General features: G+C 30.9%; 2 protein-coding genes and 1 pseudogene across 2 annotated transcripts; 2 read left to right on the forward strand and 1 right to left on the reverse strand.

The window, feature by feature from the left end:
• Positions 1-3,013, reverse strand: LOC133698487 (syntaxin-61). The gene is made up of 8 exons (XM_062121428.1): positions 2,880-3,013; positions 2,368-2,437; positions 2,134-2,247; positions 1,704-1,817; positions 1,237-1,427; positions 787-877; positions 556-621; positions 1-464 (listed from the first exon to the last, which is right to left on the reverse strand). Exons 2-8 carry the CDS (start codon positions 2,419-2,421, stop codon positions 354-356), a joined length of 741 nt encoding a protein of 246 aa, XP_061977412.1. The 5' UTR covers positions 2,422-2,437; positions 2,880-3,013; the 3' UTR covers positions 1-353.
• A 7,964-nt stretch (positions 3,014-10,977) lies between these two features.
• On the forward strand, positions 10,978-14,160 carry LOC133699933 (uncharacterized). The gene is made up of 2 exons (XM_062123456.1): positions 10,978-11,331; positions 12,582-14,160. Exon 2 carries the CDS (start codon positions 12,628-12,630, stop codon positions 13,996-13,998), a length of 1,371 nt encoding a protein of 456 aa, XP_061979440.1. The 5' UTR covers positions 10,978-11,331; positions 12,582-12,627; the 3' UTR covers positions 13,999-14,160.
• Positions 11,328-14,160, forward strand: LOC133699936 (uncharacterized; annotated as a pseudogene).
• Positions 14,161-14,721: the final 561 nt, after the last annotated feature.

Raw genomic sequence — 14,721 nt, forward strand, 5'->3', positions numbered from 1 at the left:
TTAACATGAATCCTACCCATGACATAGCATGGGCACGTTGGCTAGTAGATACTAAAGCAATATAGGTTCATCGTGTAACAAATAGACTATAAGAACAAAAATCACATGTAATGAAGGAAAGAGTTATAAAAACCTGCCATACATGGTATTCATAACTCAGAATTGTTCAAAAGCAAATCCCAGCATGTAAAAAGCTGTTAAAAACTCCCAGCACTTCAGATTCTTACTTTGAGAAAGCATTTCAAGCCACCATCAATTCTTATGTATTCCTTTTTCCTTTTGCACCCGTCTGCTTCCTCCCATGACATCTGTATCTCTTATGTACGAACATCTCAGACCGGATTTTCTATGGATTAGGTCAAGAAGACCAGAACAAATAGGATGATGAACAAAACTACCAAGAACACTATCATCATAAGTTGCCCCTTTGCGCTGGCCTTCTTCATGACCATAGCCACTTTTTTCTGCAAGCAAATAAATAAATAATAGGTTCTGTTTATCATCTAAAAGAGTGGAAAAGTGTTATTTGATACATTGCCACTGAAAGAAAATCACCTGAACAAAATCAAGTCGATTTGATGTAGTGTCCATTTCCGTATCCAAATCATCTATGATCCTTTCCTGAAGCACCAAGAACAATTTAAGTCCCAAAAGTAAGCAAATATCAGCTTCAACTAGATTAGAGAGTTTCATAGTTGATTCCAAAGTTACAATCCTTGTACAAGCTTCTGGCAGAGGAGCTAGGGAAAAAGAACTACAAAGAGCATCAACCTACAGAATCCTAACCTGTGCAAGTAGTTCTTCGTGTATGGTAAGGCCAACACCTCCAATTCTCTCCACACTTGCACTAAGCTCATCCAACTCGTCATCCTGTTGCCTGCAACCACCAGCAATCAAAAGGCAAACTGGGTATGAAGTAATTAAGAAATACATGAAAATCACAAAGACCTATCCTGATGTCAATCTACATCAAACCAATCCTACTGTTTTCAACCATGCTCAACTAACTACATAAGTTGTCTACTCTAGGCTCTAGCTGTGGAAGCACCCCCTGACTTAATGAAGTAAAGGATTACATTAAGAAAACTAACAATACTTGCCCTTGTATCAGAATACACAAAAATAAAAAAAATAACTCATAAAAGCAGACATCTATTGAAGCCTTCAATGCACTAATAACAAATTCATCTTGAAGAATAAGAACATGGAAAGAGGTGGGGAGTTAAAACACTTTACTTTATAAGAAGCATTTGTCTATCTGATTCTGATTGTATAAAATCATCGTTATCTTGAGTATACTGATTGGATTTGTCAGTCTGTTGTGTATCAGGCATCCTCATTAATTCTCTGCGCATCCCATTCACACTAGCAGTTCCACTGAGATTCAACTCTTTTCCAGCTACTACTGCTTTCTTCACATTGCCCACCTAATAAAGCAATGCAATTTGTTAGGGAACTCATAAATGAAAAGAGAAACTACATCTTATAGCTTATTATCAATTACACTTCCCAATATTCACTATAAGAACATAAAGCACGTGTATTGGATAAACAATCCAGTTATTTAGATAATCGCAGCACTGGAGGAAGTTTGTCATAGCTTTTCTTGCAAATAAAAATGGGGAATACATTCACATTGCAGAAACCTTTCAATTATAATACAGTTATTACCCTGAAAAGGAAAACAGCCATTCACATAGTACCTGAGTGCGAGCAGTGCTGGTCCATCTCCTCCGTTTTTCAAGTTCTGCTTCATCAATGCCATACCAAGAAGGATCTCTAGCTGCTACAGAAATTGCTTTGTCCAATTCATCCACCTTCCTATCAAGAAGAAAGCTTCAGCAGTTGCACACAGGAATCATATTGTTCAATTAAATTCAAAAGCTCATGCAAAAAACACATAGCTTAGTTGCCTGGAAGAATAATTATCAATTTTTTTAATTGGGAATTTATTTTATTGTTAATGAAGTTCTTCACCAGGTAAAAGGAACAATCAAGAGATCAGCATCTCAGCTCATGATTCTACCCAAACTCATGTAGTTACAAAGTCCCTACACCACAGATCAAACCATAAAAAAGGACACTGATTTTCAACAAAAACAGCTCCAAGTACATTATGATAAATTTTAATACCTGCCACTCAATGCTCTCACAAGCAGCAAGCAGCTCCTTTGTAAGACGCACTTGCTCTCCCGAGTCAGAAGAAATCCGTTCCCATTGGTGAAATGAAGATTGCAACTTGTCAATCTAACAAACAGAGAGCCCCAAAAATCATTACAACTACATATTAATAATTGCAACAACATAAAGAAGATCAAATTCATACACTCATCTGAAAAAAAAAAGAAAAAAAAAGAAAGAGCTTACAGATTCTTGAATCTCCTCTTTCACAATATAAAATGGGTCTTGTGCTGACGACATCTTAGATTAGCTCGACCTGCATTAATATAACAAATTCAAATCAGCAAATGGTATACTAAACTAAGCTTCACTTTCTTTACAAGGAGCTTCAGATCAAATTATGTCATTAATTTCAAATACCAGGATCAGCATAAATGAATAAATCGGTAAAAACCTAGAACTATAAAAAATTGAGGGCAATTTAAATTTAAATCTTAAACAGACTCAAATGGCACACTCCAATTCATAAGTTTGAATTGATAAATACAGATCTAAGTACTTCTAACCGTTTCAACGAATATAGTCAGCAAAGAAAGGAATCGACACTAGAAAAAATTGAGACCCAGAAAAATATTTATTTATAAAACTGCGAAATCTAAGAACTTAAACAATAATCCAAGAAAAAAAATAAAAACCCACCAAGCGTACGATTCGATTTAATTGAATTAAAAGATAATTCAATGGAATTAACATCTAACCTGAGAGATCGAAGGGGTTTCCCCAGGAGCGGAGTTTGGAGCGAGCTTCGACGATGGAAGGTAAGGGACGGACTGGCGTTAATTAAGGAAAGTCCTCTATTTTGGTTTTTGTATTTTTTGGGCTGTAGCTGTGAAGGTTTAGGACCCATGTTAAAATGGCTCAATGGGCCTGGTTTCACAACCATTTCTCTCTCACACTGTGTGTAACACCCATGGTTGGAAAGTATTTTTACAAAAAAAAAATAATTTTATTTTTATTTAAATTAATATTTTTTATGTTATGAAAATTATCTTAGTCCTATTCAGTAACACAAAATATTTTTTATTTTTTTTATTTTTTTCTAGTTGAAAATCAAAATACATATTATTTTTTAAAATTTCAGAATATTTTTACAACTCAAGAAAAAACAACTGAAAGATATGTTCATATTGTTTTTTATTTGGAGAAAAATGGTAAAATAAAAATAGCAAGGCGACAGGTAATAAGTTTCCTTGGAACGCTATTGTTGCCTTAAAATACAGCTCTCCTCATGTCATCACATGAATATATCTTTATTCCTGAAATATACAGTTCATCAAATATAAAATTCTATATTTTTAAATTTCATTTTGGTTTGCATTTATTGGTTTTGGTCCTTTTGGGTCTTTAGGTATGAAGAGACATGGTTGAGTTTTTTTCGTGGAACCCATAAAAAATAACAAAAAAACATATATTTTTAAATTTTAAAAAGTATAATTCTTGTTTTAAAGAAATTAATTTAACATCACAATCCTAAATAGACAGGTTTTGTATGGATTTTTGAGTTTAGTTGTGATGAAAAAAAAATATAAAGTACTTTGTTTTGTTTTAGGTTGGGTTCTGAGTTAAATTTCATTGATGGCATGACATCGCACATCATTAATGAGTGAACAAAGAAAAAGTTCTATCATATTTATTTCATCTAAATTTTTTTTATGCTTGTTTATTATTAAAAAAATTAATTAATAATTTTTTTTTAAAAAAAGTATTTTTCTTTATTTTAAATAGAATATACTTTTTAAAAATTATAAAAAAATATAAAAAATATTTTATTATTTATTGATTATATCAAATTTGATGATCAATCTTTTACTGTTATATATTTTGTTTTGAATTTTGTTTTGAATTTTACTATTTAGAACTTGATTTTATTTGATTTTTATATTAACTTTAGTTCTTATTTTTTTATTGTTATTTTTTTCTCTTATTTTTTTTAATTGAAGTTTATTTATTTATTTATCAAATTTGATCTTCATTTTTTATTGCTATTTGTTTTATTTGAAATAATTTATTTTTTAATTTCATCTTCCAAATTTTTCATCCATCAGATTTGGTCCTCATTCTTTTTATTTTTATTTATTTTATTTAAAATAATTTATGAAATTAAAATTATTTCATCTGTCAGTTTTGGTTTATATTTTTTTAATAAACTTTTAAAAAATTAAAACATTAATAAGTTAGTTTCCAACTCATTTTTCATGACATAACCAAAATATTGAAAAGTATTTTCCAACTTATTTTTCATGACATTATAAAACATTAAAAATAACCTACTTTTCATGAAAATCAATTTTTTAAAAAAAAACTATTTTTCAGTGAACAAACAAATGTTTTTTAATTTTCATAATATTTTTCCATCAAATAGGGAAATATTTTAAACCATATAAATAGTGATGATAACATATGCATATAGTTATCTATTACAATTAGGATATTATAGAGTAAAGAGCAAAAAAGATGCTTCAACATGAATTATGATTACAAACAGACACATCTGGGTGTCTTTGTTTCATTGATGGAAACACACCCATTAATTATTTGTTAGTTTAATATATTCTATAATCAAACGGTTGATTATAAGTAGTATTATTATAATAATGTAAATACATATTTAATATTAATAAAGGTTTAGTTTATTTTTAAATTATATAATATTATATTATTGAATTTAATATTTGATTTACGAATTTAGAGTAAAGATAAAGTTCATAAGACAAAAATGATTTGCAAAGAAAATTATAAAGTTGCTATAATTATGGGATTCTTATTACATCAAAACATTGTTCCTAAAATGTTCCTGGTCGATACTTTCTTAAATACTAGACATATTTTAGAGTTTTAGAGACTGATACATATTATATTCTTTCTTTTGTGAAAGAAGTAGTTGTTCTTATAAATTGAGGTATAAGAAATATCTAGAACTAATATGTAGGTGTTTGTCATAAGATATGTATACTAAACGGACACACATGAAAATGCCATATTGAGAGATCACCTATATCTATGAAAAAACTCTTGTGACAGCTATGTAAGTGATCTTTAGACATGAGATTACTAAGTTATCTTGTATAAAGAATGTTATGATTTGATCATGTTATATGTTATCTTAATCAAGGTATTAAAGGAGCAGACATTGGGTATAACATGAATTATACGAAGATACTTGAGTGATCAAGAGAGATTAATCATCCTAGGTGAATTAGATAAAATATTCCACTTGTTCTTAAATAGTATTGACAGAAAAATCATTGGCTAAGGTGGAATGAGATTTGAAAAAAGTTTAAAATCTTATTCAAACGATCAATAACTATTATGTAAAGAACAAACATGATTTAACATGACAAACATACTTTATTTTTTAATATTAAATCAGAATATTATTGATGAAAGAATACTAATTACACTAAGAAAACGATCATTAAAAAGTTAAGTCAAACTACTAATAAATTTTTTAATATTTAGGTGATCATGACACGTTACTAAACGATACACCTGATTTTCAAATATAAATTAATCAAATATTGAATTGATAATAAATTAAATTATTTAATTCTATTTAATTAGAATTATAATTTATATTTGGGCCAACATCTTAAGAATCTAATGGACCACATACATCAAGAACCATTAGTCAGAAGTTAAACTGAGATAATTTAATTAAGTATAACTTGATTAAAATATATTTTAGAAATTAAGGATTAGAATATAATTAATACAGAGATTATATTTCTAAACCTAGAAAAATCAAGTAAGGACTTGATTGAGTTAATTTCTAAAATTATTCTAAATTAATATATGGATATTATTCAAGGGGAAAAATGATATTTTATCAATTTATAGATCTTTTCATATTTCCCTATAAATAATAAGTTATGCCTCTTATTTTGGATGGTTGTCTGTTAGATAAAAAAAACTATATAAGTCATTGAATAGAGAATTATCACTCTAAGCATAACAATCTCTCTCTCTCTCTCTCTCTCTCTCTTAAATAGGGATTTAAGAGATTTATCATTGGTGGTTTGTGTTGATTGACAATTGAACAACTTGTAGTTTGCAACAACCCAACCTCTAAAGAATTATTCAAAGTTGAAGAAGATTAGATCTTAAGGTAATAAATCCCTAAACAACTCTAGATCTATCCAAAGAGATCGCAGGGACTGCTGAATAATTTTGTTTTATTATTTCTGCTAGTGGTAGTGGAGCCTTTGTTAGAAAAATTCGGGTTGTTGATCGCATGTTTAATTGTTATTGGCGTTAATTAGAAATTAATTTTATATGTAAAAATAAATATTTTTTCCAAAAGAATTTAGATTTTTCTCTCAATGATTTTTTGAAATCAAATAAAAAAACACAAACTTTGATCGGTTATTGTTCTGGTCAGATCAGATTTGAACACGGTTTTAGATCTAGCTGAAATCTGGATTTTATGAACAGATTCTGATAACTAAAAAAAAGGTGAAACACTGCCAACGACTACGCTAACCCTTGACACGCTTGCCACACACTAGTTAGGGGTGTCCTTTAATAGTGGGTATAACCTCAAATTGGATTGTACCCATCCTGAGGTTTGGTTGCACAATTAAACCTAACTATCACCAATTTCTCCCTTTATTTTTTTAAACGAGAGGACTTTCCTCTCATGGTATTCTTCATAGGTCCATTTAGCTTATTGATGAAGGTAAAAAATCAAGGGATCGAAGGTCCCCCTTCAATGCTATTGATCAAGGTATAACATTGCCTAAATACCTTAATCGAAAACTCCTCATTCAAAATCCTTAATAACTTTTTAAATAAGGATAGAATAATCCACTTATTACGATGAATATGAGCAAAACTAAAGTTGTAGTACCTCAAAACATCCCTCAGAAATCTCTCCAAGGAAAATGAGTACCCAAACTTGTATAGACTTAGGGGCAATAGTGATAATATTACCATCACCGTATTTACTAGTGACCTGAGAAATATGGTCACTAGCTTTAGGGATGACCACTGTATAATCTCTTGGCTGACTAACATTCCCTTATCTGAAAACGATAAAGTTCAGAGGTTATAAATACCTCTTGAACCATTCAGGTAAGAGTTTAAAATTTTTTATCTCTTAAGATAAACTCGTTAAGATTTCAGAGCATTAGCTAACTTAAAACTCAAGAATAAATAACTTTGTTTTTTGAATTTAAGGTTCTTTTAAGTAATTTATTATCTTTATCATAAATATACTGATTTTATAATTGGAGAGTCTTTAAATCCCTTCGAGTAGGATTGTTTTTGCAAGTACTCAAATTTTTATCAGAAGTATAGAATTTCTTAGTCTAAAAAAAAATATCTAAGTATCTGAAAATATTTATTAACCATTATATCAAACATTAAACAATCTATTATTTACATATCATAGGTTCTGAGACATCATCACCAAGTGATCCTTTTGTTTAAAACCAATTTCAGCGTCCGTTGTGCAAATATTTATGGTTTATAATTCAAATGGAGGACCAACTAACTTGTCGGCCGATGGAAACATTATTTATTTTTGTTCGAGTATGAATTATAATTTGCTAAAAGACAGAAAAAAGACTAATACAAATCTCATTAATGACTTTGTTCCCTGGACTTTCTTGTGTTCACAACTGTGACAACAATGTCTGTTGAATTTGCATGTGAAAACTAGACCAAAAAAGGAGAGAAAAGAGATGAAAAATAAGTGGTGATCCAGTGAATTGTCAGAAATGAAGATTGTCAGGACAGAGTCTTAAATTAGGCAGTGAAGAGCCAGTGTCATCTTGAACGTGCTGATGAGAATGTGGCCCTGGCAGCCTCATGAACTCATCCTATTTTAGGCAAATACAACTCGCCTCCCTTTCAGCGCAAGCTACTGCGTGCTGCTTTCTTCACATTTCTGATCCCTTTTAGACATATATTAATCCGCTATGTGTAGCTTTCTCATTAATATGGCATGTGAAATATCACCACTTCATGAACTGGACATTATCACTATTAATTGCAGAGGGCCTAAAAGCAATGAGCACCTCACATTATAGAAGGAGAAAAGCTAGTAGATGGCCAAATACTTAGCTGGCAAGTTATTGCTCTTCTAATGATATCTTCTAGCAAGAAAATTAACCAAAACTAAAAAAGTTGAAGGTTGACCACTATTTCTATCAACAATAATGAACCTCAGGTTTTTTTTCCTTCAATTTCAATCTTTTTTTTTTATTTGCATCATTTTAGTCTAATTATATAAAATAAAGTTTCTAATTATATAAAATAAAGCTCACCCTAAACTCATGATAGTTTTTATTTTGATCCAAAATATTTTTTTGTTTATTTTTTTGTTCACGAGTTATCACAATATGCGAAACAAAGTTATTGAAAAACAATAAAAGAAAGAGAAAATAATTGGTTATCACAATACTAACAACAAAAATAGTTAAATTTTGTGTTAAGATGTTCCATTTGATTATAAAAATTTGATAATGATAAGTTTTTCCCGTAAACATTTCTGAAAAGGAGATTAAGTATGTTTTGATTTTTCAAGTTCTGTTCATTTTAGATTTCTTAAATTATTTTGGAGTATTTTGATGTTGGGAAGATATTTATAATATTTATTAGATATTTTTAAATAAAAATTAGTTAAAAAATAAATTTTCAACTAAAAATCTCTGCCTCACAATTTTCTAACTATCACAGCGATGACGAAATTCATAGTTATGAATGCATAGTTAATCGCAGAAAGTAACTGATCACCTGTTTCTTTTTTTGTTCTTTCTTTCTTTTTTTTAATGCATTCAAAATTAAGGATTTTACTTCAACCTGCAAGCACACCCTAAAACCTTTCGCCACATCCTTATTTTATTTATTTTAATGATGTTGATTTACGTAGCAATATGATCGATAAAGAGGATTATTTCAACGAAAACATTTATACTATAAGTTATTTTTTTGCAATTTTTATAAGAAGAAATATAATATGATCCGAAGCAATATCATAAACACCGAATTGAAAAGAGAGATCATCACAAATACCGAACTGAAAAGAGGGATTAGTAGCAATAATTATATTTGGAAAAGAAAAATGAAATGGATATTGATCCTTTCATAATCATCAAAACATGTATCAATATAACTTAGTTTTTGATATCTAAATTCATTTGGAATTGTAAAGCATATATATATATATAAATAACAATATATATAATAACATGATGATCTTTTTTTTAAGTGATCGTTTGGAAACGCTGTTGTACCCGTGTTTTTAAAAAAAATAATTGTTTTTTTGTATGTTTTAGATCGTTTTAATACGCTGATTTTAAAAATAATTTTTTAAAAATAAAAAAAATATTATTTTGATGCATTTAGGTACGAAAAACACTTTAAAAAGCAACCGTAACCACACTCCCAAACAGGCTTTTAAAACTATATATTCTCACATTCAATTGTCCATGTATTATTATTAGTTATGGTGATATCTTAGGTGCTTCATTAATTTTATCTATAGTTAAAATATTGTTTTTTTGTATAATATATAAAATAATAGAAAATTAGTATATATCCCTGGATATTGTATACTTCATTCTTAAGAATTGCCCGTGTATCAAGCCCTAACTCTATCCTTTAGCCATGTCTGCATCTTTAACCACATGACTAACGAAAGATAAATCATCAATCTGTCTCAATTCATAGCATTGATTTGTGAAATTGTCAAAATGATAAAACTTTAATCATTTAAGTCAAAAGGAATTTCATTATAATTGAATAAATAAAAACTCAAAAACAAATAATTAAATGACAGCGCTTGACCCACATCATAAATTAAATTAATGAGAAAAAAAATTATTGCGAGAAATCCAGATTAGCATCACTCAAATTTGTCGGAAGATTTTCATTAAATTGTTTGTTTTAAAAAATTAACAGCACATGATTTTCACTTGACGATATTGAGGATAAAAATAAAACACCTCGCAGCCAACAATAATAATGCGAATAAGAATCATGCAGCCGGATATATATATGTCAACGAATGATTAAAAGCAAATTAAACCCGCCTGATATAAGACTCGGTCCAAACTTGTATAATTTATGCGTATGGGTTAATTTGAGTTAATTAAAATAATGTGATTTAATATTTTTTTATATATAATAATATTGTTATAATTTTTTTTTTAAATCAAACCAAGTTTGAATTAGATTAACCACCAGCTAACTTTTCCAGTCATCTCATGTTAACTGACATATTTAATTTTTTTGAAAATGAATCTAGATTAAATCTTAAATTAACTATGTTAAAAACCCATCCCAACTCAAAATTTAAAAGTTTAAACTTTTAGATTTCAAGATATGATTTATATTATTCTTTAACACACCTTTTTAAATGAAAGTCCTTTGAACTTGAAACTTGCACAGGCCTACACTACCTTGTACTTAATTTTTATCAAATAAATAGGGATAGTGAGATTCGAACTTATGACCGCTTGGTCATCAAGACTATAATATCATGTTAAAGAATCATCTCAACCCAAAAACTTAAACTTTTAGATAAAATCTCAAAATATAATTTATATTATTCTCTAATAAACCCGTCAAATCAGGCATGTTTAACAATACCAACTAAAATTCCCTTTTTTTGTTTTTGAAAACTGAATTGCTATTTTGAAAACAATATTTTGTTTTATGAAAAAACAATTTTTTTAAAAAATATCCAATTCAAGTTCTTTCCTTATTTTCGGACCGGTTTTCGCTCGCAGACTATTTCCCTTGCATAATATCCCTCCAACAACATTTAAGTCTTGGATAAAGTTCTATAAATGGAGTAGTTGCAAACAGAAGAGGTAGACTGCATCCATTCGGCCTATTACTCTTCCCTGTAGTTTGTGTTTGTTTTAGACATATTCTTTGCTGGTTCATCAGAAGTCGAGGAGGGAGTACCAGAGTCAAGATCCAGATACTATCTCATACATCCACCTTGTAAAAACTTTATGTCCTACCTCTTAATTTACGTTAAGAATAAAATCCCAGCTTGATCCATGAATCCATTCCAAAATTTCTTCAGCTAAATCCAAAGTCTCGACGAGTAATAATTGTTGAGGTAGGATTTATCATCTTGGCATCGACAAGGTATAGAACAACTACTTCATCTTCTGTGTCCTGTCTTCGACAACTCTGGTTAGTAGTGCTGCTCGGTAAAACTTTCTAGTACTGTCATCTATAGGTACTAGCTAGTAAGATATTATATCATCTATTTTGCACCAAAAACATTAAAAATGAGTTATGATACTGGCGTCTACAGAGTTCATCAATTTAGCGCTTATAATAACAATTTTGAGCCTGCCTGTCAACTTGCTCCTTTTGACCATGCTTATCATAAGCAGGGTGAGGACCTAGGAAACACTACTAATGATCTGTTACTAGGAATTTGGGACATATTAAAATTTCAGGCTAAGTGGTTAGAAGAAAAGTTGGAATATTTCAAAGACAATTCACTCTCTCAGGAGGATCTAAATAGACAGACCGAGGATCTTAGAAATATAGTAAATCGTGCAGGTCGAGTAATAGAGGATCAGAATAATGAAATTTTGGAAAGATTTAGCGGGTTTAAGAGAGAAATTGAAAAGATATTTAATGAGAAGAATTTGGACAGAAAATTTGAACATACTGAGAAAGTGATTAGAGATTGTCTAGATGATGTTGAATACAGGATATCTAAATTAGAAAGAATGGGGAGGGATATATTGGAAGAAGTAAGAAATTCTAGTGGAAAAACAGATGTGGAGAAATTGGTACTCGAAAACAATCGAATACTAAGAAAGTTGGATGAAGAAAAGTTGGCTACTCAGAGTGATATTAGAAACATTAGAATCCCAGGATTAGAGCAACTGGTAAGAAGAGAAGATTTGAAAGATTTGGAAAGGCAAATAGATCCTAGAACTTTAGTAAGAAGAACTGATCTGAAACAAGAATATATCTTACAACAGCTTGAAGAAAATAATAGGATACTTAAAAATTTTGATGTTAGAGAGTTGGAGCAAATTATTAGAAAACAAACAAGAGAACTGGAAGAGATCCGAAATGAAATATCAAGAAAAATTGATAGGATTCCTGTGGATTCATCTATTGAAAGAGAATTAGAAAAAGCTCAGGAACAACTGCGTAAAATATCCCAACTCATAGGAGCAGATTCTAGGAGATACTGAGTAATAGAACAAGGAATTTAAAAGGAAGATCTTCGCAAAGACTTCCTTGTGTAAAAAAAAAAAAACAATAAATATCCTTTGAGTCAATTTCTGCATGCTATTTGAGTTCATATATAGCTAGACAAAGGCGCATGGAGAGACCAGTGATATGTTTGATAACGAAACTTAGATGAACAGCCATGATTTTCAAGCAATTCTCATTTACTGTTGAGTATGTTGCAGGTGAAAGGAATGGAAAAATTACTTCATTATTTGTCCGCAGGCAAAGATGGACTCTAATCTTCCTAAAGAAATCTTATTTGGAGAAATAAAGCTCACTGCAGTGAGCAATGGAAACTACAAGTACTGTAGCCAACAAGAAGATGTATTATCAGAAAAAGAAGAAATTATACTTGATAACCTTTTTTTCGCGCACGAAAGAAGGTTACGAAAAGTGTTTGCTAATGCTCTGGCCGCTTGTCAGCAACACTATAAAGATTTATTATCTGAAAAGCAAGATGTACTCCGCAGAGTAAAACTTGCTTTAGAGGATCTAGTTCCAGTAATCGGTAGATTACCGGATGAAGATCAATTTAGAAATATATTCTCAAGTTATATGCAGTTGCAGGATATTGAAGATCTGTATATCCTTCGCAAAGGAAATACAGAAGAAGACACAAGTCATGCTATGGAAATCACCTATGCCAAAACAGGATGGTGTATGCCAAATTTGAAAACTTATTTGCCTGCATATACCATGTTACAACAAGAAGCCATCAAAAGGAATCTGGAGTACCTTGAAGAAGCCTCTGAAGAAGTCTATAGATTGATCATCCAAAAACTTCATTCAGAATCAAAAGGATTCAAGAGTCTTAAGCAACATTTAGAAATGGCAACCATCAATACCCATGTCACTCCAACAATGCTCAGTTCAGATTCAGGATTAATTAGTCTCGTCGTTGCACGACTTGGAAGTCCAGAAACATTAGCCAGTGGATTCTTTGAGAATGGGTTACTACAGAAACTTGAAGTTGACACTACAAGTTACAGAGAAGCCACTTTACTTCCAGGATGTGTTCAACAATCTCTGGTGGCCTATGTCACAGAAGTTCGGAGGCTCAAGAAGATCGTTCCACAAAAAATCTTCTTGAGATTCTACAGCACAGGGCCAGATTGGGAAAATGATGGAGTTAGTTACTTCCCCAGTTATCATCTAATTCTTATGGATTATGATGAGGAACTTCATGCGAAGCCTATCCATTCAATAAAGCGGGAATGGCAAGAAGCCTGGATGGAAGAAAAAGAGGTGCAGAAGAGAAAGGCATTGTCCATGAAAATTATAGTCGAGACTTTGCGCTATATTTTTCGTGATACTTGTCCTTACCTGAAGATTTATGCAATATCTTCAAGAATCTTGATTCTGGGAAAACGTATTTATGGAAACAATAGGTATGGATGGTATCAGGCTCGGCAACGAGAACTTTTTGACAGAATCAATAACTGGTGCAATGGAGAATTTGAAGCTAGTGCTTTTTGTAAAGGACATTATTGCTCCTTGATGCAGGGATGCTTTCACAAATGCACCATCTGTCAGTCACCAGAAACCGACAACATGTCAGAAGACCATGCGCTTGATGAGGAAGCTTTGCGCAATTTATAGCCTGACTGAAGCTGAGATTGTTTACCTTGTAGTCAGTGTTTGTTTCAATGATCTTTCAAGTTTCTTTAAATGTCGAAGAGGGAGTCTAGTGTCTAAGCTCTATCTTGTAAATAAAGGTTTTCCACCTCATGTCATTAATAAAACTCCAGTTTGATCCATAAACCCTGTTGAACAATGCTATAGTTATATGAAGCCTTTTTTTAAAAAAAATTACTCTCTACTTTGGCGGACGGAGCAAATATAACATCATAGTGGTAACCTCATCTTTGTCTTTGGTTTTGATTTCGGTTTGAACATCTTGGCCAGCGATTGTTTCGATGCTCCAACCATTTATGCTAGTCCTTCTCTACCCCTGATTAAATGGTTCTCACTTCTCAACAATCATTTTGTTGTATTCTTTAATTATCAAAAGTAGAAATGATAATCTACTGTTCCAGATGGCATCCAACAATGCAAAACATTTCAAGTTTCATTATTTGGACATGGTGAATTCCCTTTGCCAGTGTATTAGCAATCATCATCGGCCTATGTTCATGTTGGCACATAAATTTCTGGAATCTCCAGAAAATATTCCAGGAAGTAGATTTCTGAAACTCCCGTTGTGATTTTCTTGAGTTGCAGAATGTATTTTGGAAGCCTACAACCAGTTAATTTCCAACTGCTCCCGCAAAAACAAATCCCTTATCAAGATAGAAAATCCTCTTATACTCAACTCAGTAGACT

The sequence above is a fragment of the Populus nigra genome, chromosome 7, assembly GCF_951802175.1.
Source record: "Populus nigra chromosome 7, ddPopNigr1.1, whole genome shotgun sequence".
Classification (NCBI taxonomy): Eukaryota; Viridiplantae; Streptophyta; class Magnoliopsida; order Malpighiales; family Salicaceae; genus Populus; species Populus nigra.